Source organism: Eleginops maclovinus, chromosome 7 (assembly GCF_036324505.1).
Source record: "Eleginops maclovinus isolate JMC-PN-2008 ecotype Puerto Natales chromosome 7, JC_Emac_rtc_rv5, whole genome shotgun sequence".
In the NCBI taxonomy this organism is placed as follows: domain Eukaryota; kingdom Metazoa; phylum Chordata; class Actinopteri; order Perciformes; family Eleginopidae; genus Eleginops; species Eleginops maclovinus.
Genome location: NC_086355.1, coordinates 16,686,421 through 16,709,906, shown reverse-complemented (window position 1 = coordinate 16,709,906; position 23,486 = coordinate 16,686,421). Strand labels below are relative to the sequence as shown.

Below are 23,486 nucleotides of genomic sequence, written 5' to 3'. Positions count from 1 at the left end.
CTAGGTGCTCATTAAATGGTGGATAGGTGAAATCAGAGAAGCCAACAAGAGTTAACTTGATTTTAAAGAATGATCCAATTGGAAAAACCTAGCTCTATGTCGCTGACTCTTTTCAAATGGAAGTAGTTATCAGTGATAGCTCTAACAATCGCTAAATCTAGTGAGAAGGTTGCCAAGTGGGCAAAACTGGCAGCCTTTTAGCTACAAATCTCCCTCTAAAGTTACTCCCCCAAAACTATTATTGTGATCAAAGCATATCATAATTAAGATAAACAAATATGGCTCTTCTTCTCGTTCTTTTCATGAGCATTTGATTTGTTTATTGCTGTCTGAATGTAAAACGTGTAATACCAATTAATGTATTAATACTTTTCCCACCCTAGCTATAATTGTCACTAAATGTTGAGACTGCAATGTGAGTCATCAGCTTAACAAGTCAGTTTGATTCAGGTGTGATCGTTTGGTGATTTACCTCAAGAAACTATTTGCTTTATTCTGCTGGGTTCAGTTTTGTATTATTAAAAAGTGGAAAATCATTGAGAAACTCTCAGTATATGGCTACAGCAGTAGGCTTTGTGTCTGGTCAAACAAGTCGACAACATTAGTGTAGCAGTGTAGTGATCTTGAACACAACAAAAATAACCAAAATATTGATCTGCGTTCTGGGAACAAAACATATTTTTCTGAGGAATATTCATTTGCTCCATTCAAAGTGTAACAATAAAGCAGCCCCAGCTGTGTGATGCTTTCAGATCCAGGTAATTAATAAGGGATGCAGTTAAATAATTGCCACACCCCACAAAGCTATAGTTTTTCTTCAGCTGTGGATCCATCTTCTCCAATATCAAATGATATATTACTTCAGTTATACATCATGAGCAAATCTATAAATGGCCCCCAATGTATCAGAGAGACAGCTGAGAGCCGCTGCGTGTTTATTCAGTAAGCCTATCTCTGCAGCTGCAGCAGCATCCAGGTGCTTTCTGGGGGATTCAGCATGTCAGTCACACACTCGTAGCAGCACCTGCCTCCCCGAGAGACACAGGCCTTAACAGCCCTGGCTATCCAACTGTACGCTCGTCTAACCTTTTGTCCCCTCTGCGTGGGGCTGTTTGGAGCAGGATGTGGCTACACAGGCTATTAGCTCAAACCCCAGCGGGTTCTGAGGGAAGCCTGACATCCACGACCCTGGAAGCAGTGGTTCCTCCTGTGATGAAACATTTATTCTTTCATTTTTTTCCCTTTTTATTGCCCTGTTGTCCCACATTGCAGATGTTTTTTTTGTCACAACGATATTTGTTTCAAGAAACAAAGCAATTTGTTGTTGTTTAAGAATGGTCATTGTGCTATGTTTTATCAGGAGAAATAACAAGCTGGTAATTATTTTTCCCAGACCAATAATCTGCCGTTAGCTGATATGTGAACTAGTGATTTCATACAGAGAATGACCTTCATGTGACCTTGTATTGTCTTCCTTTTGAAATGTATATAGCCTCTAAAAATCTACACATGACAAACACCAAGAGCAGATCAGTTTCATTGTTGAATATCTCATAGTCTGAGGTTTTTTTTTGGTTGTGTGATCATGTTTTTCTGTTTGCCCTCAGGAAGGCCGAGCCACAGTCAACCAGGACACAAAGCTGGACAACAGGGTGATTGATCTCAGGGTAAGATGCTACCAGAGCTGAGGGAAAAAACTGTGCGCTCGTGACTCAGCCTGCAGAGGATCTGTCTTGATAAATCTTATCTCCCAAGTGACACGTTCACATTTGAGGCTTGTGTGTCTGTCTGGTGAGATGAAAAACAACTGTTGGTTTAGATATGTGAAGCTATATCTGTTTATGCAAGTCTTTTGAGGGCTAGTTATCAATTGTTTCTTCAAAATGAGTTGTTTGATTATTTTTAAATGTTAACAAGGGGTTCTCCCTTTTCTGTGGTGTGTTTATATAGGTTTTTGGGCATGTAAATGGTCTGCCAAGGCACAAATCACAAAGTTCCCTCAAGAGAGAGTTTCTCTCCCACACACATTTCTTTACTTTTGCGCCATAGTAATCACCATGTTATACTCACACTTCAATAGGATAGTGTTTCAACACATTGTACGTGATATGCTAAGGTGCGGGACATCTTAAAGCGGTGGACCAATCACAACAGAGCCGGCCAGCTAACCAATCAGAGCAGACTGGGCTCTGGTTTTAAACAGAGGGTGAAAAGAGGTGCTGCAGCACAGGCAGGAAGAGAAAAATAAAGACCTTTTTGAACATTAAAGCATCTTAACATGTCACAGTAGTTAAGAATAATGGGGCCACTTAAATGTAACCTCTTACATTTGATCAAATAATAAACTTTAAAATAGTTTAATTAACAATCAATGGCAATATATTAAGCATTATTGATTTAAAAGTAAAGGCCGACAACCTTTTAAGCGATTTCAAAATGCAAAGCAAACCACTTGATCTGCAAACTGAAACAGAGATAGTCTGTGATTTAGTGGGCTGATGCTATCAGTCTTTAGCAATGTGGGAGATGTGCTAGCCCTGTGCCAGCAGCAGCAGCAGAAGATCCGGAGCCGCAAAGCGTCTTGCTGTTTTGATCTTTGCCTCCCACGTGTGTGATGCAGAAAGATGTCAACACCACAGAGCCTCACAACAACACCTGCTTCTGTAACACTGAGCTCTTTGAGCTCGTCGACTCAGGTCTGTCATCAGTTTTGCACTTTAGAGCGGAGTGAAGCTATAAAGTGGTTCCCACACTGAACACAGACGCCTCCACCAATAATAATTTAGTTTCTACAGATTTCCAATGTAACTTGACCATCCTTAACATAAAGTGTTTACTCTATCAATGGAAATATTAGCTTGACTATAAAAATTCAATCTACTCATGCGCCCAAAGTGCAAGTCAGCCTCTTATTGATTATTTGTTTCAGCTTTACCTATTGTTGTCACACTGGAAATGTTTTGCTACTGTGGAAAACTCATATTTCACATACCTGCAAACTAGTCACCTTTCGGCGAAATTCGCCGTTTTCAACTCAAAATATGTCATTGACATGAATCGTGTAGATCCGCTGACCGACGACTGACCGACCAACCAACCATAGACTGTATAACGGACTGTATAATGAGGAAGAAACAAGTTTGCTACCTTCACAATAAATAAAATCTTTGTTCAAATGACTCGCGTTCCACGACCACTGACCAATCATAAGCAAGATAAACCACAGCGCGCGTTTTTTTACCCATCGGTCCCTCTTGGAGTGGAGTGCTCAGTCGTCAGCGAGTGGTTCTTCTGGACAATTTTCGGGATATGTTACAGATACAAGTTTTGAGGTAAATCTAGTAGCAGGTACTCGGGCAAAAACATTGTATGCTGTATCATTTTAACGTTGCTGAAGTCAAATTATTTTAGCCAAATAAAGTGTATTAACATGCTTAAGCTTATCAGCTTGTTAGGTTGCTAGCTAACCCCAGTGAATTGTGTTAAAGTTAGCCTAGCTAGACCAGTTCTACGTCACCTCGTTCAATGCGAAAAGAATACGTTTGTGAAGGCTGATCTCCACAGCATCCGTCCTGTTACCTGATATTACTGGCGGCTATGTCATTGTGGTCAGATATGAGAGGGATTAAAACGAACACGTAATGAACAAATACACATCCGTGTGGTTTAGTGAGTAGAGTAGTGGTGCAACGGATGATCCGTGATCCGTTCGGATCAATTATTTCGGTTTCGTATTCATCAACTTAGCTACGAAAAGTTTGGAGTTACGAACAAAATCTACAAACGCTGGCGACCGTGTGTAGAGTTAGTTTACAGTAAGCACATATAACGCTTCACTGTTGGAAATGACAGTATTCATATTGCGCTGTGTTATGTACACAAGACGCAGATGCCTTTGAAACACGCGATCTAAAAACGAAAACATATTTTATATGTAGTAACAATTGTTGGCAATTGGCAGGTTTAAGATCCAGATTAGGTTCATGGTTGTGAATTATCTATGTAAATCGGCTCTATAGATTACACGTTCATTCTACATGTTGAATGATGATAGCGTAATAAAAATATAGGCTATACATACAATGACAAAACTGCCGTGGGCGATATGTTATCCGTATCCTTTGTTAAAATTAATGTTCAATAGCTCTATGTCAATGGGAACAACAGAACGTGTGCATTACATGGACCAATGCGACACGTTCATTACGGCCGTGGACCGATAAACACTCAGTGACGTACGCACACCAACCGGCATTTGCGTGTTTAACACCTTGTTTCCCATGAATAGCCTACTACTATAACTCGGAGCGGAGCAGGATATAATGCGCATGCGCGGCGTTGCTAGGCAACGTATACAAAGCGAGAGTACAGGTCGTTTTGGTCAGAGCTATGAAGAGAATATATTTGAGGAAGCTCATACATATGATGGGTCACCTGCTGCCACCAGATGCTGACTCAGACCAAGAAATTCTGCGTTTCAATGTTTACCAGGCGCTTCCCAGTTTTCAGCATGGAGAGGATGTTGTCAAGTGGTGGGCCGTCGTCTTCAATACAGGGAAGTACCCTGCACCTGTGTCAGGCAGTCAAGGCTGCCCTCTCAATTTTCCATGGTGCCCTGGTTGAGTCTTCCTTCAGTGTCATGGGGACCATCATTGATCAATGATCAACGTCAATGAAGAACTCCACCCTCAGTGCTGTGCAGACTGTTAAATACACTTTTCAGACCAGGAACCAGACTGGGGTGGAAATGTTCAGAAGGGATGATTTGAAGTTTGGGGAGGTAGATAGGAGGTTGTGTTCTAACATTAGTGCAGCTGGAACTAGGGACATAGCCCAACGACAGGAAAATCAGCTTGTAATCAGAGAAAGGAGGGTTGAGTTTGGCTGCCAGCCATCTACCAGTGCTGCTAGTAATAGGGCAGAGGTGGTGGAGAACGATAGTGTGGCCCGAAAGAGGCATTTTCCCATTCAAAATGTTTTTAACTAACCAGTTTATGGGTCAATAAATGTGCCATTGTTACCATAAGAAAATGTTGTCTTTTCCCTTTATTTTCTTGTGGGAGTACACCAGAATGCTTAATTTACATGTTAAAATAGCAAAATTTGGCTGGGGGGGATGCCCCCAGACCCCCCTACAACAGTTTAGTTTGTCACCTTTGTCAGCCCTTTTGAGTTTGCAGGTATGATTTCAGTAAACAGCATTTAAAGGATAGAGAATCACATTTTCTTAACCTTTGTTAAAGAGGAAACATCAGCTCTCCATGTTACTAAAAAGCAGAATAAAGGTGGGCCCAGGAGTGAGCCCTGGAAAACATTGAAACCCTCCTGTGGTGGATCATCACCACAGGCGGGTTTACAAGCGGCGCTGCTTGCCTCTTAGAGGTAAGCGAGGTGCAGGTATATATGTTGCCCCAGACTCTTGGGACACCATCAGAAAGAAGTTTGAAGGTGCGCTAACCGCTAAACCACCCACTCAAAACCTTCTCTCTGCAGACATGCTGTCAACAGGATGTGCTTTCTAATTTCTGAAAGTGGTGCAACACACACTAGTTCTAGTTTTCCCAGGTTTCCCACGAGACCACAGTGTAATATGTAAAAGTAACAGGAAAAAAATTAGCAATATGAGATCTGGGGTCAAAATAATTAATTTGGTTCAGTGCTCTTTAAAAGTTTGGGTAAACTGTTGTTTTTTTCAAGCAGAAAAATGCACCTCTTTTTCAACATCTTTTTTGTGTAACATTCAGATTGAGACTGAAAGAAAATGAACAGACAGCCCTGAAGCAATGTCTACAGATTAATGAGCCTGACACTATTTGGATCACCTTTCCATTCTGCAAACTGCTAGTCAAGTTAGGCAGCCACAAGTCATGCAGGAAGAAAAGAGTGAAAACTTTTAATTAACGCAGACCCGTGAATCTCAAAAAGTGGGCCGAGATTTGCTGAGATGTAAAATAACTGAAAGCCAGTAAAGCTCAACTGTAGGAATCCTGAGAACATGTGAGATGAGTCACATTGAAAGGGAGTGTTTCTAATATGCTCTGTGACCTAACTGTTGCAGGTTTTGGGGGGATTTGGGGTTATGGTTTTTACGGTAATCTCTTAGTTTTAGTTTGAGCTGTTTTTTCACCCCACCCTGGGTTTCAGCATTTGCATTCATAATGATAGGTCGGAAGTACCAGGGGCTCTGGATGGCTTTTATAGGCACGTTCTGCACTTGCCAGCAAATAAATGCTTTGCCCTTCATGTCGAGAGCAGATATTGGCAGTCTCGTTATTTTACACATCTGTTATGATTGCGTAACTCTGTGTGTGTGTGTGTGTGTGTGTGTGTGTGTGTGTGTGTGTGTGTGTGTGTGTGTGTGTGTGTGTGTGTGTGTGTGTGTGTGTGTGTGTGTGTGTGTGTGTGTGTGTGTGTGTGTGTGTGTGTGTGTGTGTGTGTGTGTGTGTGTGTGTGTGTGTGTGTGTGTGTGTGTGTGTGTGTGTGTGTGTGTGTGTGTGTGTTCCCAAAGACCACCACCAGCCAGGCCATCTTCCGCCTGCAGTCGGGAGTGTGCCAGCTCTTCCGAGACACCCTCACCAATAAGGGCTTTGTGGAGATCCAGACCCCTAAAATCATATCAGGTACAAACACACTATCAATAAATTATCTTTATAGCATGTTTGTGTAGAGGCACGCTTGTTTCCATAGCACCACCCACAGGTGCCTCGTGCGTCATCGGGTGACAGTTGTAAAGTCGGTTTCCTGTATGCGCTGTCCATTATTTTTTTCCAGTCATATCAAACTTTTGAAAGCACTTTCACTAACAAACACAGTCATGCACATCTGTGTTGAAACAACAGACAGGGAGGTATAAGAAATAGTTATTTTTCTTTAAGACCTATCAGGATTTTAATCCAGCCTAGTGGGGCTTTAGAGGCATCGATCAGCTCCTCCACTCACACATTTCCACACGATGCCTTTCCAATTTGACAGGGGAGGCCTTTCTTAAGCTTGCTCCCAAAAGACATTCTCCATTTTACTGAAAGTATAACATCAGGATTAACAGATATTCACAAGAAAGTTCTTTTGAGTTTCCTTACATGGCGTCTCTCTTGCCCCGGTATTTTTCCTCGACATCACATATGGGGGGTGACTTGTTATTCTATATGTTTACAGTTTCTGATTCAATCTTAAAAGCCTCGAGAAAAAGCTCCATATGGTTTTTATAATATGTAATACAAGCTTTATGTAAGTAAGCAGGATTTGTTTAAAATCTTCTATTTACAGTTTTAAAAAATCGAGTATATGGAATTTCTCACAAGAAAAAGTACACTGCACTTCCACGTGCCGCTGGGATTTGAAATAGACTGTGGCGCAACCTACGACACTCTCACTTCCTCTTTTCTTTAAGAGCCAATGATATGCCTTTCACGGCTAAATTCAAAAGTGGCGCTCTTTTATTTTGGAGGCAACTGTAAACCAACACTGTGTACTTTTTGTCAAAACCGCATCTTCCTGCCAGCACACACCCATGGCACATACAGGGTGTGCTGGTTGAACCCCCACCCTGCTATTGACGTGGAAATGAGAGAATATCAGATAGTACCCTCTGAGGCGCGTGTGAACCGCAGATGTTTTATGAAAGATTGCTGTGCGTAGGGACTGTTTTGGTTTGTTTTGATAAATATGCGAGGCAGCTGTTTTTAGCTTTAAGATGCGTTTAAAAAACATCCAAACAAGTGAAATGTCTTTGGCATTGAAAAAAATAAAACCTAGTTTATAAGAGTTCCAACTATATGTTTTAAGGAATGCTCAGATTGTTCTTTTTTTAGTTGGATATTTAGAATATCACTGTCCAATGCCGATGTTTTTCTGTATTTTTTTGTTTGTTATATATTTCCATTTTGTGCTAGGGAAACGAAAACATCTTTTTACTTCAGCCTTTCATCAAACAACTTTAAATGAGTACAAATTCAATCAAACTAATACTTTAATAGAGTATTCTTTCCCTAGAGAAGTAAAATAGCTGTTTTTCATTTCATTTTTAATGATTTTTAAAACATATTATGGCATTACATTGCCATTCATTCATTTACATGTTAATTATATACAGACAATCTTTTATTTCATGCATTTATAGGTGTATGGTGACTAAAGATGAACGGAGACTATGTGCTCACTTTCCATCCCTCAGGTATACACCATCATTCGGGTGGCGTGTACATTTGTAAAGTGAGAGATCTCAGTTTACCGCAAAGTGTGTGTTTGACAAAAACAGTTGTTTTTTAATCATTTTGTGACAGTAAATACCTAATTTCATATCTAAAAGTTGTCTCTGTCAACTTCTAGCTGCCAGCGAAGGCGGAGCCAATGTCTTCACTGTGTCTTACTTCAAGACCAGCGCCTACCTGGCCCAGTCCCCCCAGCTCTACAAGCAGATGTGCATCTGTGCTGACTTTGACAAGGTCTTCTGTGTGGGTCCAGGTGAGAATGCCTCCAGACTGTCCACTCTAACACATTCCCATTCACTTGCTGCGAAATGAGCGGCAAGAGTGTCGTGAAACAGAGCGTGGACCCCATTAACTGGGATAACAGTTTTAAAATGGCTGCAAATGCATTTAGAGTGTTAAACTTTAACAGACCTCCCCCTGTTGCTTTCACCGGAGTCAGAGAGGCAGCAGAGTGTTAGTGTGTTGGTGACACAATGGACTTGTAAAAGCCTTTATGGTGCTGTTCTGAGTTTAGGAGACCCCTCGGTTCTATTGGTAAGCTAACACTGCCACCCTCTTATTGAATGTGACAAAATAACATGCACATAACACATTCAATAAGCAGTCTTCCTTTTTTAATTGCCTCACACATGTTATTTTAAAGTTTGCTGCGGAAACCAATGAAAGATTGGAGAGAAGGGCGGTCATTTAGTATTCTGCAGACCGCACCAAGGTCTCTTTGTGCTTCTCTGAAGCTATGCAGAGAAATCAAAGGGCTTAAGGTCATCACTGCTTCTAAGGCAACTGTTTACTGTCCACTGTTGCCTTAGATATGGACCAGTCAATTAATCTAGGAGAATTGGGACTGGAAATCCCAGTGGCCAGAAGTACTTGGTTTCCATATGTTGTTAGAGTTGCTCCAGTAAATGCAGGCCATAGAAGTAGGTTATAGACTCTGTGGGCATACAGAAGCATAAATATGCATGTACAGATGTATAAATCCTTCCATATGCGTTTTTTAAATCTCATTGTGAAATTGTGCACACATACCTGATTTCCACATAGAAGCAACGTTAATTGCCTGCTTGCACGCATGTGTATAGACCTGTCTTAACACCTGTCAACTTAAAAGAACAGAAAGAAAGAAAAAGCTCAAACTTACATCAGTGAAACCCTCCAACGCTGCACAGCTCCGGCTCATTCCATATAGCACTCAAACATAATTCAGTAACTATCACAGAAGTAGCTGCCATCAGGGCTGATATAGATTCTAGCATTCATCACACAGATCTAACAGTGGTTCACTATCCAGGATACAATGAAAGGAAGAATAAAGAGAAGGACTTAGAGTAGATAAATATCTGCTTTATGATTATAATAGGATCACTAGTATGTCATTTTGCCTTTACTGGTGGCATAATAGTATTCAATGAAGACAAACATGTATTATCAACACATTATCAAAATTTTGTGACATCATTGGAATATTGCAGCCAGATTGTTACCTAGGTGACCCTTTCTAATGTACTTTTGAATTGTGACATGGCCAGGTGTCTTTTCCTTTGCTTCCTTTTCCCTATTAAGACATTTCAATGAATATCACATCCTTTCAGTTTTCAGGGCGGAGGACTCCAACACCCACCGTCACTTGACCGAGTTTGTGGGTCTGGATATCGAGATGGCCTTCAGCTATCATTACCATGAAGTGATTGACTCCATCACTGACACCATGGTGCAGATTTTCAAGGGCCTGAGGGACAAGTAAGATCTGGATCCATTCGGTGAAGCTGAAATTAACAGGCTGACATTTTGGTTTTGACTTAACAAGTCCTCGTGGTATTTGTTTGACTCAGACTGAGTTGATGGTAGCACAAGAAACAGATTACATCCAGAGTGCTTCTAGGATTGTTTTCCGTCTCGGAACATGAGTTGACAGAATCAATTCCTGAAATGAAAATTCAGTTGGTGGGAAACTATTTCAGCTGTAGAATCCATCTTCAGTGACTGTGTATGTAAAAGTTGTCAGCCACTTCTGCTGATGTGGCTTTACTGCACCCTAGTGGAATATGAAGAGAGCTGTTCAACTAAAATGCATGGTAAATAAAAGCAGGGTAAAGCTCTTGTAGCAGGCCAATATTTGTATTATTTTGTTTTCATTCCACCATCATGGCCTAACCCTAACCCTGCCATACAGTCTGCCTGATTTAGATAAGACAAGATTGACCTTTTTAATAATCCCCGTAGGGAAATGCACTTGTTTTAGCAGCAACAGAACAAGAAGAAACACAGATATTACACATGGAAAGGCTGATAAAAAGCCTACCAATAATATTTAAAAGTAGGGGGGAAAACTGTCCCAACATAAATAGTTAAAACGATGTACATAAAAAGATAAAGAGATATGAAAAGAATAGAGAAAAAGACCAAAAATATGTAAACAAGGGGGGCTGCTCAGACAGGTAGTATAGAAATGATTTATACATGTATTTTGTATTTCGTTTCGTTTACTTGCATTCTAAGTATTCTGTAGCTATTCTGTATTGTTGAATTTCTGACCCGTTAGCAGTTGAATAAAAAATATGTTGGAAATACTGTTTATTAAGAAAAGCAGAAGGGACTTTACATTGGACAGGCAGGGGCACAAGTAATTACATTTATTTTTCACTAACAAAAGGTCACTTTGAACAAAGAATGTAAGTTTTGCTCCAGAAAAGGTGATATGTGGTTTGGTTATGATAGCAGCCTCCTTGTTAGTGTTAATGTCAGTCACTGTCTGTTGTTTAAAAAACAGCTGCTGTTCCTCTTTCTCAGGGCGCTTTGACATTTCACTGTTCCTCCTTGACGTAATAATAATTCTACATGCGTGCATTTAACAGAAATTCGAGGAAATCTGTTAGATGGGTCTCATGTTGCTCTGGAAAAACATTACAAATAGTTCCTGTTAGAAACATTTCAGTGATGCGTTTGCCATTCAGCCTTATATTTTAGCACCTTGTTTTGTCAGTTGTGATTGAGTTGCAAGCAGTGCTCCTTTGTTCTACTTCCACAAGTTTTGCTCTGTTTATAGTAAGAGAGATGATACAGTATGCTTTAAAATATTTTAAAAAGGCCTATCTGTGTTATATTATCCTCCATAAGTGCTCACCAGTGTGGGCTTTGACCTCGTTAAGTGAACCACCAACAGAAACTTGTTTGGCTGTGCGTGGGCAGGAATTCTGTAGATTTTTAATGTGTGTGTCTCTCCGCTTCAGCTTCCAGACAGAGATCCAGACGGTGAACAAGCAGTACCCCAGTGAGCCATTCAAATTCCTGGAGCCGACTCTGAGACTGGAGTACACCGAGGCCTTGGCCATGCTGCACGAGGCCGGTGTGGAGATGGGAGACGAAGAAGACCTCAGGTCAGACTCAAACAACCTCGCTGCCAAATCCCACTCATTCTGTCAGACGACTTCATTTGACGATAAAAGAATTTAGAGAATTTAGACATGACTTTAAACAGAGAAAGGGGACATCAGAACAAAAACTCAGTAATAATTTAACATCCAAGGCTGTTTTTAACACACAGTTAATATATATTTTTTTATACAGAAACAGTGTGAAAGCACTAAGAGAAGTTATTTTATGATATTTACTTTCAGGTGAGTTGCTGGTAAACAAAATAATATGAATTTTAATTTTTAAAGAATTTCTGTTTCTGTGTCTTTCTGTTTTTCTGCAGTACGCCCAATGAAAAGCTGCTTGGCCGTCTTGTCAAGGAAAAGGTTGGTTCAAATGTGTTTCATTAATACATGTGAGAGTGTTTCATTAGTGGTTGGACACTGACTGTAGGTTGGCTAAAAACTGATTTGGATCTCTGTGGGTGGATTCAAAAGTCATACTTTGATGGTCTGTGGGATTCAATTCAACACCTTTCTACTGCTTTACTCGCAGTGCTCCAGATCACATGCTGATAATTATCAAATTAACAGAGAATTTCCAGAATTTTCCAGAGTTTTTCTAGGTAGAGTTAATATATGTACAGCTCTGGAATAAATGAAGAGACCAATCCAGCATTATCAGTTTATCTGGTTTTACTATTTATAGGTAGTGTTTGAGTAAAATCAACATTTATTTTTATTGTATTCTATAAACTACTGACAGCATTTCTCTGTGTTGGAATTCAACCAACACTGGAATGGAATGTCTGTCATTCATGTACAGATTGAGGGTGAGGGTTTAAGAAAAAATGTTAAAAAAAGTTAATCAGAGTTGTTTATATTTTCTAAAGTTACATTACAGTATGCACAACATCAAGGGGTCTTTATAATCACTGCTCATGATAAAAAAGACCGAGTATTTTTAGCAGATTTCTTTTAAACTTCCACAAGGGATATCTCTAAATTTTGTATCGTGTAGTCTGGAGGACCATGTGTCTAAGATGTGTCTATAGCTCATTATATAATGTTCAGAAGGTGATTGAGTGTGGAATTTCCACCACAAAATTATACAAGGAAAAGAGGAGATATAGTCTGGATTTATCCGTAGATATTTAGAAAGTCTTGATACAAACATCTGTTGACCTTTGTTATTTTACATATTTTTCTTCCTCAGTATGATACTGACTTCTATGTGCTGGATAAATACCCACTGGCTGTGAGACCCTTCTACACCATGCCTGATCCCAGCAACCCTGTAAGTATCTCGCTTACTCATACAGCATACACACTTATTGGCTTCTACAATAAGACATCTACGGGAACAAATGCTATGTAAATCTTTACAAATGGGTTCTGTGTTTGACCTGAAGTTAAACTCGCATTAAGGCTGGAGAGCAGATTTTGACCCACCACAGATTCTTCAGCCGTGTGTTCTCTGCTGGATGTACAGGCTGCTAAACAACCCACAGGGTTTAGCTGCACTAGTAAAGCTCCCTGCAGTGAGGTCATGACGAATGTAAAACATGCTAGCAGTGCCACAGAAAATGCACTGCTATGTTCTGCTTATTTTGAGGATACCTATATGGAGAAAGAAACATATTTGCCTCTTAGTGCCATTTCTTTTCAACCAGTTTAATTGGACATGTTGACCCGTTTGTGGACATTTGCACCAAGTTTTGTGTTTGTCCCTTCTAGTCTAGACGGATTTCAGAAAAAAGGCCTTTTATAAGAAGTAAGGAGCATTTATGGGTACAAGTCGGGAACCGGCCTACCTTACATATTTCAAGGGTGCTGAGTCCAAAAAAAACCGGTACCCGGGTGAAATTTTGAGGTTTTGACCTTCTAATTTGCATATTAAAATGGCCGCCAAATTGCCCATCTTGCACAGTTATTGGACCATTTCCTCCTAGTTTTTTTTGTAAGTAGGCAATCAAGATGAGGAAATTAAGTTTCTAGATCGATAGTCAAGGGTCAAACAAGGATATAGTGGAGGCTCAGTGCCTTTTTTATGTATATATATATGCAAAATACCAACTTTTAAGGTGAAATTAAGCATTATTTGTGTCATTTTTTAAGGCCGACATAAATATTAAATAAAAGTTACTCTGAAATTTTCCCTGTTGATATGACATATGATGTACACCATATTATATGATAACAAAGAAAAAAATCCATTGCAAGTTGTCTGAGATTTCATGTTTTTTTTTTTTTTTTTTTTGCAAATTAAGCATTTGTTCTCTAAATTCTAAGACGGGAAAAACCCAGGTGAATAGGGAAAAATATTCAAAAAGAGACCACCATGAAACGTACCAAGTTGAATATTTAGATCAGTACATAGCATGGTCAGTCCCATCGCTGAGGACCCTTTGCCTGAGGTGAATTAACAGCAAAGAGGATCGTAACAGTTTCACACGCTTTGGTAAGTTTCCTGCTTTTTGATTTTTTTAGACAAAAAATGTCAATATTCCTTAGTTATTGATTGAGCTTGTTAACCCTATTTATCCAAAATGATACTTTTTCAACCATAGTGGGTCAAAATTGTGTATTTCAATGATATTGAGATGGCTAGCAACTGGGAGAAAACTAGCTAACAGTTAGCTAACAGTTTTGGAGGGGAAAAAAACAGCTAGCTAGTTTTTTTTTCTTCCAGTTGTGCCCTAAAGATGACCACCTCTGTTGATACAAGTTTATTTCTTATAATTCCAACCCAAACATAGCCCTGTGGCAGCATAAATCCCCCTACTTTCTAGCTAGCTAGCTAGCTAACAAGCTATCATAGGGCAATGGATGCTGGGGAGTGACTGCTGTGACAGGGCTAGATTTGGGGGGAGGAATTATCAAAAATACATGTGTCAACAGAGGTGGTATTTCATCTTCACTCCTTCAGCTGGATGTTGCCGTACTTCATGCGATATGACCACCTGAACTATGCAAGATGGGGGCCAGTGTATATTGCTGAGATGCACCAACTCCCAGAACCTGTACTATCTGAGTTCCAAAGAGGCAACTTTGTTGTGAAGCGGTCCGATCAACGATTCAACCAGGTCGATCCAGACCAAGCAATGGAGTGGATCAACGGAACAGGGAAAAAAGGAGGGGGGATCATTGGCATTACTAAGACACCTTCAGCCCTTTCCAGATGGACACTCTCCTACAACATGAGGTCCCATGTAGCAGAAGAGACACATTTGATGTTCAGCAACACACCTGAGAAAACCTACGTCCACAATGAAGCTACCAAATCCCGTGAAAAGAGAGACAACAGAGACGAAATGGCATTGGTTTTAGTCTTCAAAGGGTTCAAGGTGTTTGATTCAGTCTCCTCAGGCTCATTGCAAAATCTCGCCACGAAAGACGTTGCCACAGAGGCTATCCAAAGCTCATTACTTTCTGCCAAAGACCTAGGACAAGAAAAAGTGAATTCATTCATTGAGAAAAGGATGATTGTTCCTGAGGACAAAGATAAACCAGAGGTCCCAATCCATGCAACCCTACATAAGAGCAAAGCTAAAACATTTGCATCTCTGTATGAAGTGGCCAAAAATCCTAAAATCAAAGACAACAGAACTGTCATAAAGGCTGACCGAAACATTCTCAAACGCCTTGTTACGGCCTATGAGGCAGGTCGTCCAGTTGACTTACCAGCTGTCCTAAAACACGAGCTTCTGCCAGTTCCCATATCCCTTGCTGAAATGAATGGGACACTTCGCACTGGAAACAAGTCTGTATTAGTAAATAAGTTAACTGAAGACATAGTCTGTCCTGAGGCTATTGAACTTCCCGACATGTCATCTTGTCTCATCATAGATGGACAGGCACTTGTGGTTGCCCTTGGAAAGCCAGACAAAGCAGTAACATTTGGGGATCTGGCCGACACATTTGTCAGAGCAGTGTTGAAAGCAGGATGTTACTATAAAAGGATAGACGTTGTGTTTGACAGATACAGAGAAGAGACCATCAAGGGTGCTACCAGGACACGACGCACAAAAGCAGCTCAACCAATCAGACGACTTGTTGAGGGTCGTGATGTGCCTCTTCCAAAAAACTGGACCAATTTCCTGTCCCTCCCTGACAACAAAGCTGATCTTGCCAATCTACTCTCTGAAGAACTATGTGCTCAGGCACCGGATGATAAAGAGATAGTAGTTGCTGGTGGGTTCAGAGACGAAGAGACGGAGGTTAGGTCATCAAAAGCAACAACCAACCTGACTCATCTGAGAGCCACACACGAAGAGGCAGATACCCGATTGGTATTACATGCAGTGCACTGCCAGTCAGACACAGTAGTCGTGTCATCTAGAGACACTGATGTACTTGTGATTCTCGTTTCCCATTTCCCACACGTAGCATGTAAAAAACTCTGGCTGTTGTCTGGTACCACAAGGAAGCCACAATATATACCAATTGATGCTGTTTTTAACAAACTGCCAAAGGATTCAGCACCAAGCCTTGTAGCATTTCATGCACTAACTGGTTGTGATACCACATCATACATTGCAAGTCACACCAAAAGTACATCATGGAAAGTCTGGAAAATGCACCATCAATTGCTCAGCAACCTCGGAATTGGTGATCTCACGGAGGAGACTCAAAGATCTTCAGAGGCTTTTGTCTGCAGAATATATGATGTGCATAAAACAGACTCTGTTGATGCAGCAAGGCATATACTTTTCTCCAGGACAGGTAAACCAGAAGCAATGCCGCCTACAAGCGATGCGCTCCACTTCCATCTGCTGAGAGTACACTACCAGGCAATGGTTTGGAGAAATGCTCACTATGCCACACCTGAGCTTCCTTCACCCTTGGACATGGGATGGAAAGATGGTGATTCAGGACTACAGCCCATTCTTATGTCACAGAACCCAATACCTGAAAGTTGCCTGGAAATGATCAGGTGTGCCTGTAAAAAACAATGCACAACACGCCAGTGCAAATGCCGAAAATCGGGGCTGTTATGCACTGCAATGTGTACATGTCAGAGTGATGACCAATGTCCTTGTTTAAATGTGGAGTTGTAGTCCTCAAGCATACCAAGGCAATGGGTAACCAAAGAACTTGGAAAAGGACTGCAGAAAGAAATACTAATCAAAATGAAATTCCAAAGACAAATGGCACACAAGCAAACTAGAAAGGTATAAAAACAATTTACAAAAACAAGTGACCTATGGAACTTACAGAAGACAGATGAAAGCAAAGCAATTCAGCTAGAAACATGAAAGAAAATATACAGAAACAAGATGTGATCTGTAGAACTGTTCAAGGGAAGTTTCATGTTTTTTTTTTCCCTATTCACTTGGGTTTTTCGATGTTTGAATTAAGAGCATTATGCTTTGTTTGCATAAAAAAATGAATTCTCAGACAACTTGCAATGGTGTTTTTCTTAGTTATTATGTAATATGGAATACATCACATATCATATATACACTGGGAACATTTAAGAGTGATATTGACTGAATATTTATGTCGGCCTTAAAAAATGACACAAATAATGCTTAATTTCACCTTAAAAGTTGGTATTTTGCATATATATATACATAAAAAAGGCACTGAGCCTCCACTATATCCTTGCTCTGACCCCAGACTATAGATCTAGACACTTAATTCATCATCTTTGATTGCCTACTTACAAAAAAACTTGGGGAAAATGGTCCAACGACTGAGCAAGATAGGGAGTTTGGCGGCCATTTTGATATGCAAATTAGAAGGTCAAAAACTCAAAATTTCGCTCGGGTACCGGTTTTTTTTGGATTCAGCACCCTTGAAATATGTAAAGTAGGCCGGTTCCCAACTTGTACCCATAAATGCTCCTTACATTCACTTTTTGGGTACATCCCGTCTAGTCTATTCTTTCTTTTCACAGATTGTTGACTTCATGGGTGATGATTCTTTTATGTTTTTGTCCAGAAATACTCCAACTCCTACGACATGTTCATGAGGGGAGAGGAGATCCTGTCTGGAGCTCAGAGAGTCCACGATGCTCAGATGCTGACTGAGAGGGCCACCCATCACCAGATCAGTAAGAGTAGAGAGGCTCTGGTAAAGGGGCAGTGACCTGCATATGAGTTCTGCCTCCCTCTAGTGGTCACCAGTTTGAACTACAACGCCAGGAAATGTGTTGAATGGATCATTTGAGAAGAGTTCAATACATGTTTCTCAGCATCCTGTTTCATTTTATGATACCACAGATCTGGAGAAGATCAAGTCTTACATCGACTCCTTCCGTTATGGGGCTCCCCCACATGGAGGCGGAGGCATTGGTAAGGATTATCTGTGCAAGCAAACACACTAAAGACAAAGTTAGAATATAGGCCTACTGTATTTCTAGTAATAAGTCAATAGTCAAAACAATTTCAAGTAAATGGTTAAAAGATAACTTAATTTATCTTACATTAAAGAATATTTTAATGAAATAAATAAAATAACTGTTAGAATATTAAAAAGATGTTGATAAAGATAAGAAAAAGTGTACTGTATATACAGCACACAACATTTCTAATGATCATCCTGTAAAAGTGAACATATAGATGATTTGATGTGCGTAAATTTGTTATATTTGATCAATAATCGATCAACAATTTTCTATGATTAAATGTTCATTCTTTCAGCTATTACATCTACTAATCTTTTTTTAATTACATTTTTTCGTATGATCTCTGAATATGACATGTCTTGTGTCTTGTTATAATGGCTCCAGTTTCTTCTTTATTGGATTTTAAGTGAGCTTTCATCTCTTCCAGGCCTGGAGAGAGTCTGCATGCTGTACCTGGGCCTGCACAACGTGCGTCAGACCTCCATGTTCCCACGTGACCCTAAACGCCTCACGCCTTGAAGAGTCAACCACAAAGCAGATGCTGGTGATGAGAAACAATACTAATCCACAATCCACATAGAGGGAGAGTATAGGAGCCAGTACCACCCTATGACTCTAATGTGCCACTTTGATTAACCAATAAGATGTGACAATTAAGCATTTGCAACAGAGGGGTGTAGTTTATTGATTGGTGTATGGGGCTCTCTTACAACAACAAACAACATATAAAAAGGATAAAGAAGTTGGCTAGTGATTTAAGGAACTTCCTGTAGAGATGCACGCACTTAATCCATCTTTTGATCAAGTTTGTGTTTGTCTTTTTCTATGGAGCTATGTGAAAAAGTAATTTTAACTCAGAAGAGTCCCTCCTACTACCAGCACAGATTAAGGACTAATGATTGTGGTCTCCAGCAGTATTCCTGTAACTACAGGTGTTTTGTATGTCATAACTAAACACACAATAATAATTAAAAAAACTTCACAAATACATGGTTCCCAGTTTCTCCATTTTCTCTCATGGTTACATGATGCACGCATGATCTAAAAATGGTAAATGACAAAATGTTAAGGGAAAAAATCACATATTACAATCATTTATGCTTAAGTATCCTCATTCAAAGCACCACCTTGCTTAATTAAGAATAAAAAGTGCTTAAGTGTTACAGACATACAAAATAATCTTATATGAATTAAAAGTTTGGAACTTCAAAGTAGTTAGCTGGTAGTAAACACTCTTACTGACACGCTAATGTACGTGTAGCATTATGACTAATGTCAAACACAACATACTGTAAGCCCAAACTTGTAGACAAACGGCTGTGCTCTAACAGGGGCTTATTCTGAGGTGGCTCCTCCAACTTGAAGGATGAAGAGGAAAATGTGAACAATGTCAATGTAGAGAGAGAGAGCTCCAAAGATGTACTCCTCTGGGCTGATGGCCAGCTCACGGTTTCCAATGAGCAGCTGCGTGTTGTATACCAAAAACTAAAACGGAGGAAGAAGTAGTAAAAACACAGAAATAGAAATATGCGTTAATCTGTTGTTGAGAGCAGGATGTTACAGATAAGATGCTTTTTTTTCATTTCATCTCGCGCATTAAGTAGCTTCACATATAATTTGTAGATACTGTAACTGTTATAGCAATTGCTCAGACACAATGTGTGTCTAACACTGGTGAAAGATATCTGAACAAAGCCAGCTATATTGATATTTTCTTCTATATCTTTATTAATACTAATGTTTTTGTGACACTGGCATCTCCCTGAGAACTACTATTAAACCAAAGTTTCCATCTATGTGCAAAGATGCCTAAAGTTTACATCTACATCAGTGGCTCTGTGAGGCTTCACAGCTGGGCTTTGAGCAGAGTGCTAACATGCTAATGTTTATCTTAGCAAAGACATGTACCAATTTTTCCTGATTTACAAAGTAAACCAAAGTTAATTGGTCAGAAACCATAGTTTTGAATATATAAAAAACATTAATGATGGTGGTATTAGAAGTTGAGACATTTCACTCAAAATAATTTCTTTTAAAAACGAGTCAAGGGACCACTAGGGCCCTTTAGATAAATCCATGTATTTCTGTGCCAACCCATCAATTGGATTTTGAAATATTTTACTGGAGAAATAAAACTTACTAAAGGAAGGGGGGGCTGTAGTCCTTTGGGATTCCCCTGGAACCATGAATGTCTCTACAGAATTTGATGCCAATGAATCCAATAGTCACCGAGGTATTCTATTTTGGACTAAATTAGTGGACTTAGATTTGATAGACAATCCCACAACTTAGATCAGTATCTCAAACTTGGCTGGAGATATAAAAGAAATCTAGGATTAAAGTGACCATGAAATCCACCGATCAAGTTTAATTACATTTTGATTAACCCATTTATATTTCAATAATGGCCTTTGCTCTTTCACAAACATCAAGAAAAACCTGATGGATTCAAGGCTCTAGACATTTTGAATTTTCAGCTTGTTGGTAGGTCTCATTGCAGTGATATGTTTACAACAATAGATACAAGACTGTCCTACAAATTCATGTGAGAGTAAACTCACCAGAGTGTAAATGACAGCTCCAATTGCAGCATACAGCATATGCAGCCAAGGGACCTGTTGAGTGATATAAGAAAGGCCTGTGACTGTGAAATCAGTCACAGAGATACACCCTACTGAGCTGCTATTCCTCACACTGAGAAACCAGAGTAGAATAAATGTGTCCTCACATATTTGAAAGACAGGACAACGCCGGTAACAATCCCAATGATCATGAGCAAAAGGGAGGCAATGCAGAGGAGTCCCCCGCAGGAGGTGAAGTCCACCTGTGAGGAGGAACAAGTCATTAGCGGGATGAAAGTAAAGGTAATAAGCTTCAAGCCACATGAAAGAACAGTCAAAATAATTTGAAAGAGGATCAGAATATGTTAGAATTGTTATTCGGTAGATGTGTCATGTACCAGGCAAAAAATGTAACTCATTCATCTGGAGTTGCATCAGACAGAGAAGTTGGATTCACATCTTATCCTGAAATGTTATAAATATTTAAAGGAACCCAGTGCCCCATTGTAACGCGACACAAAGGAGTTCTTTTACACTGACAACAAAGACATCCTCTGACAGGCCACGGGCTACTGAGCTACAGAGAGGCACAGTTCACATCTACATCTACCTTGGTTTGGAAGCAGAAGATTGTGACAGCGATGCAAACAATTGCTGTTATTCCCATGGCCAGAAACACTGCCTTTGTTTCATAATAGCTGTAACAGACAAATAGCGATCAAAACATAACGTTTCAGGTTGAAATCATCAAAATGTACTGTTTAATATTGCAGTTTATACTTATATTGTAGTGAAAAAACAAACCTTGAAATTGTTCCAGCCATGTAAGATAAGGCGAGAGTCTGCAACATAAAACATGGAAGAAAATGTTGTGTTTTTCTATCTTACTGCCTTTCCTTGTTTGGTTTTATTCTTCCAGTTATATTATGATCTTGGTTTGTCCATATGGATCTGCTGGATCATACCCAGTATGGGCCTCTGCTCCGACCCACGCTCTAACAAAGAATACTTACAAATACTCCAAGCAGCACAACATTCCATGGGAAACGCCTCCTGAACAATAATTGTGTTAAATATGAATAAGACATGACAATATCAGTAGTTAAATTGTTTTCTAACTTAATCAGTAATGTCAGGACATGCTTACCTTGGCTCTTTGCAGCAGACGAGGATGCAGTAAACCATAAAATAAACAACACTATGGGGGGGGAAAAAACACTATTAGTGTAACTGCATTTAACAGCATGCCAAGAAAGTACTGTAGAGTGATGTGTTTTTTTCCTAGAGTGTAACTCACAAGGATGCCCAGTAGATGCCAGGATATCGGATGACAAACACCCTGACTGGGTGACTATGACAGCACAGACATAGGGATTACTCAGAGTAAAATGTTCCTCACCCTCCACCAGATACAGTAAGCTTTTGAATATTACACTGCATGCAATGAATACTTACACAAATGTAAAGACAGCAACAACTGAAAAGGTGACTGCAAGCTGTGCTGTTAAAATCAAGTAAACCTGCATACAAACACAAAACCAAGCAGTTCTGTTGAGCCCACAAGAACACATTTCAGTGGCTTAAGCCTCGATCTTTATCATTGGCACTGAGAACAACAGAAACACACGTGAAAAAAAGTTAAAATATTTACCTTTCTAATGAAGGCATGCCGAACAGCTGTGCTCTCCCACTGTGAGCTCAGAAAGTCATCCATATCTCCTACAGTATTGGGATTGATCAAATGATCAATTATACTTAGTTCATTTGAAAGTTATCTAAATACAGTGCATGGATTTATAAATTAAAGTCTTGTAACAATTCCACAGAACCTTGGTTTGATGCTTGCACTCCGGCAGACAGTGTCGGTATTGTGGTGGGCATCCGAGATGGAGAGTAGCCAGGGGCTGCCCACATCCCAGCCTGCGGGTAGACGCCTTCCTGGCCCCAGTAGCCTGGCGGGTTGGGGCACATGCCTGGACTAGGGCTGTAAGATGGAGGTGGTGGAAGAGGGGAGCCATCTTGTTGCAGGGTGGGGAAGTTTCCATACTTAGGTTGGTGCACTGCATCCTCGTAAGGTGGAGGATCATCGGTTTTAGACGTCATGATCTTACCCTGTCAAGGCATAAATGGTGATGAGCAGAATTATAAATATCATGTACAGGTGGCATACCGACAAGAAAATGTACAAAGTAAGTCATAACACCTAACTTACTATTCATAACTGGTAACATTGTTATACGTTATGAATTGTTGTCCTACCATTATACTCTTATTGTCATGATAACTAAATCAAATAATGTGCAAAAACTAAAACACAACAACCAAAGGTGACATTTTTTTGTTTTATTTGGGCTAGACAAACTCTGCAAGTGAACAAATAAATACACCATGTAAAATAACCTAGGAGCAAAATTATATGAGGACAATGATAAAAATAAAAAAATACAACAACCAAAAGAACAAAGACATTAATTGTACTCACCTGTTGGCTTTAGCCTGAGATGGGATCAGTAACGCCTCTGTCCTTCCTCTCTCTCTCTCTCTTGGGGTATGCAGTCTTAAGGTACAACACGGGAGGATGCCATCCTTGTAATAGGATACGTTCACTGAAACTTACACTGATGTGTTTTATAAAGCATGGGCACTCCGGTTGCTCCTACTCAAAATAATAAAAGTACAACTTAAAAATAAACCACACAGACTGTCCTTCACACAACAAGTGTACATAAGGTAAAACATCTCCTAAGAAAACGTTTATTTTACCATTATAAAGCATTCTTCATGAGGATTTTTTCTTATAAAATCGTATTCACATCTTAGTTGACCCAAATATTGACTGTATTGTCTGAATTTGAGCTGTAGCCTATAATGTTAACCAATGTCATAGCAGGAATGTTAAATGTTGCGATTTTATTTAGAAGTCTAATGAAACAGGCTTGATTCCATTTTGAAGTCATACTATGAATTCATTATTTAACTAAGCTGGAATGTGTTGTAGCATACGTGTGTC

The 23,486-nt window shown here is 39.8% G+C and overlaps 2 protein-coding genes across 2 annotated transcripts in view; one reads left to right on the top strand and one right to left on the bottom strand.

The window, feature by feature from the left end:
* The window catches only part of dars1 (aspartyl-tRNA synthetase 1), a 36,161-nt gene extending 17,258 nt beyond the window's left edge, over positions 1–18,903 (top strand). The window contains exons 9-18 of the mRNA XM_063887167.1: positions 1,608–1,667; positions 6,509–6,620; positions 8,329–8,463; positions 9,803–9,950; positions 11,441–11,587; positions 11,908–11,950; positions 12,780–12,860; positions 17,510–17,621; positions 17,791–17,862; positions 18,343–18,903. Coding sequence (XP_063743237.1) covers positions 1,608–1,667; positions 6,509–6,620; positions 8,329–8,463; positions 9,803–9,950; positions 11,441–11,587; positions 11,908–11,950; positions 12,780–12,860; positions 17,510–17,621; positions 17,791–17,862; positions 18,343–18,434 — 1,002 coding nt within the window. The 3' untranslated portion in view covers positions 18,435–18,903. The remainder of the gene's footprint in view (positions 1–1,607; positions 1,668–6,508; positions 6,621–8,328; positions 8,464–9,802; positions 9,951–11,440; positions 11,588–11,907; positions 11,951–12,779; positions 12,861–17,509; positions 17,622–17,790; positions 17,863–18,342) is intronic.
* Positions 18,576–22,579, bottom strand: LOC134866940 (protein lifeguard 3-like). Its single transcript, XM_063887168.1, has 11 exons — positions 22,306–22,579; positions 22,128–22,195; positions 21,932–21,996; positions 21,774–21,827; positions 21,624–21,674; positions 21,490–21,529; positions 21,281–21,318; positions 21,087–21,174; positions 20,644–20,739; positions 20,477–20,530; positions 18,576–19,400 (listed from the first exon to the last, which is right to left on the bottom strand). The coding sequence occupies exons 1-11, from the start codon at positions 22,577–22,579 to the stop codon at positions 19,251–19,253; spliced, it is 978 nt and encodes a 325-aa protein (XP_063743238.1). The 3' UTR covers positions 18,576–19,250.
* Positions 22,580–23,486: the final 907 nt, after the last annotated feature.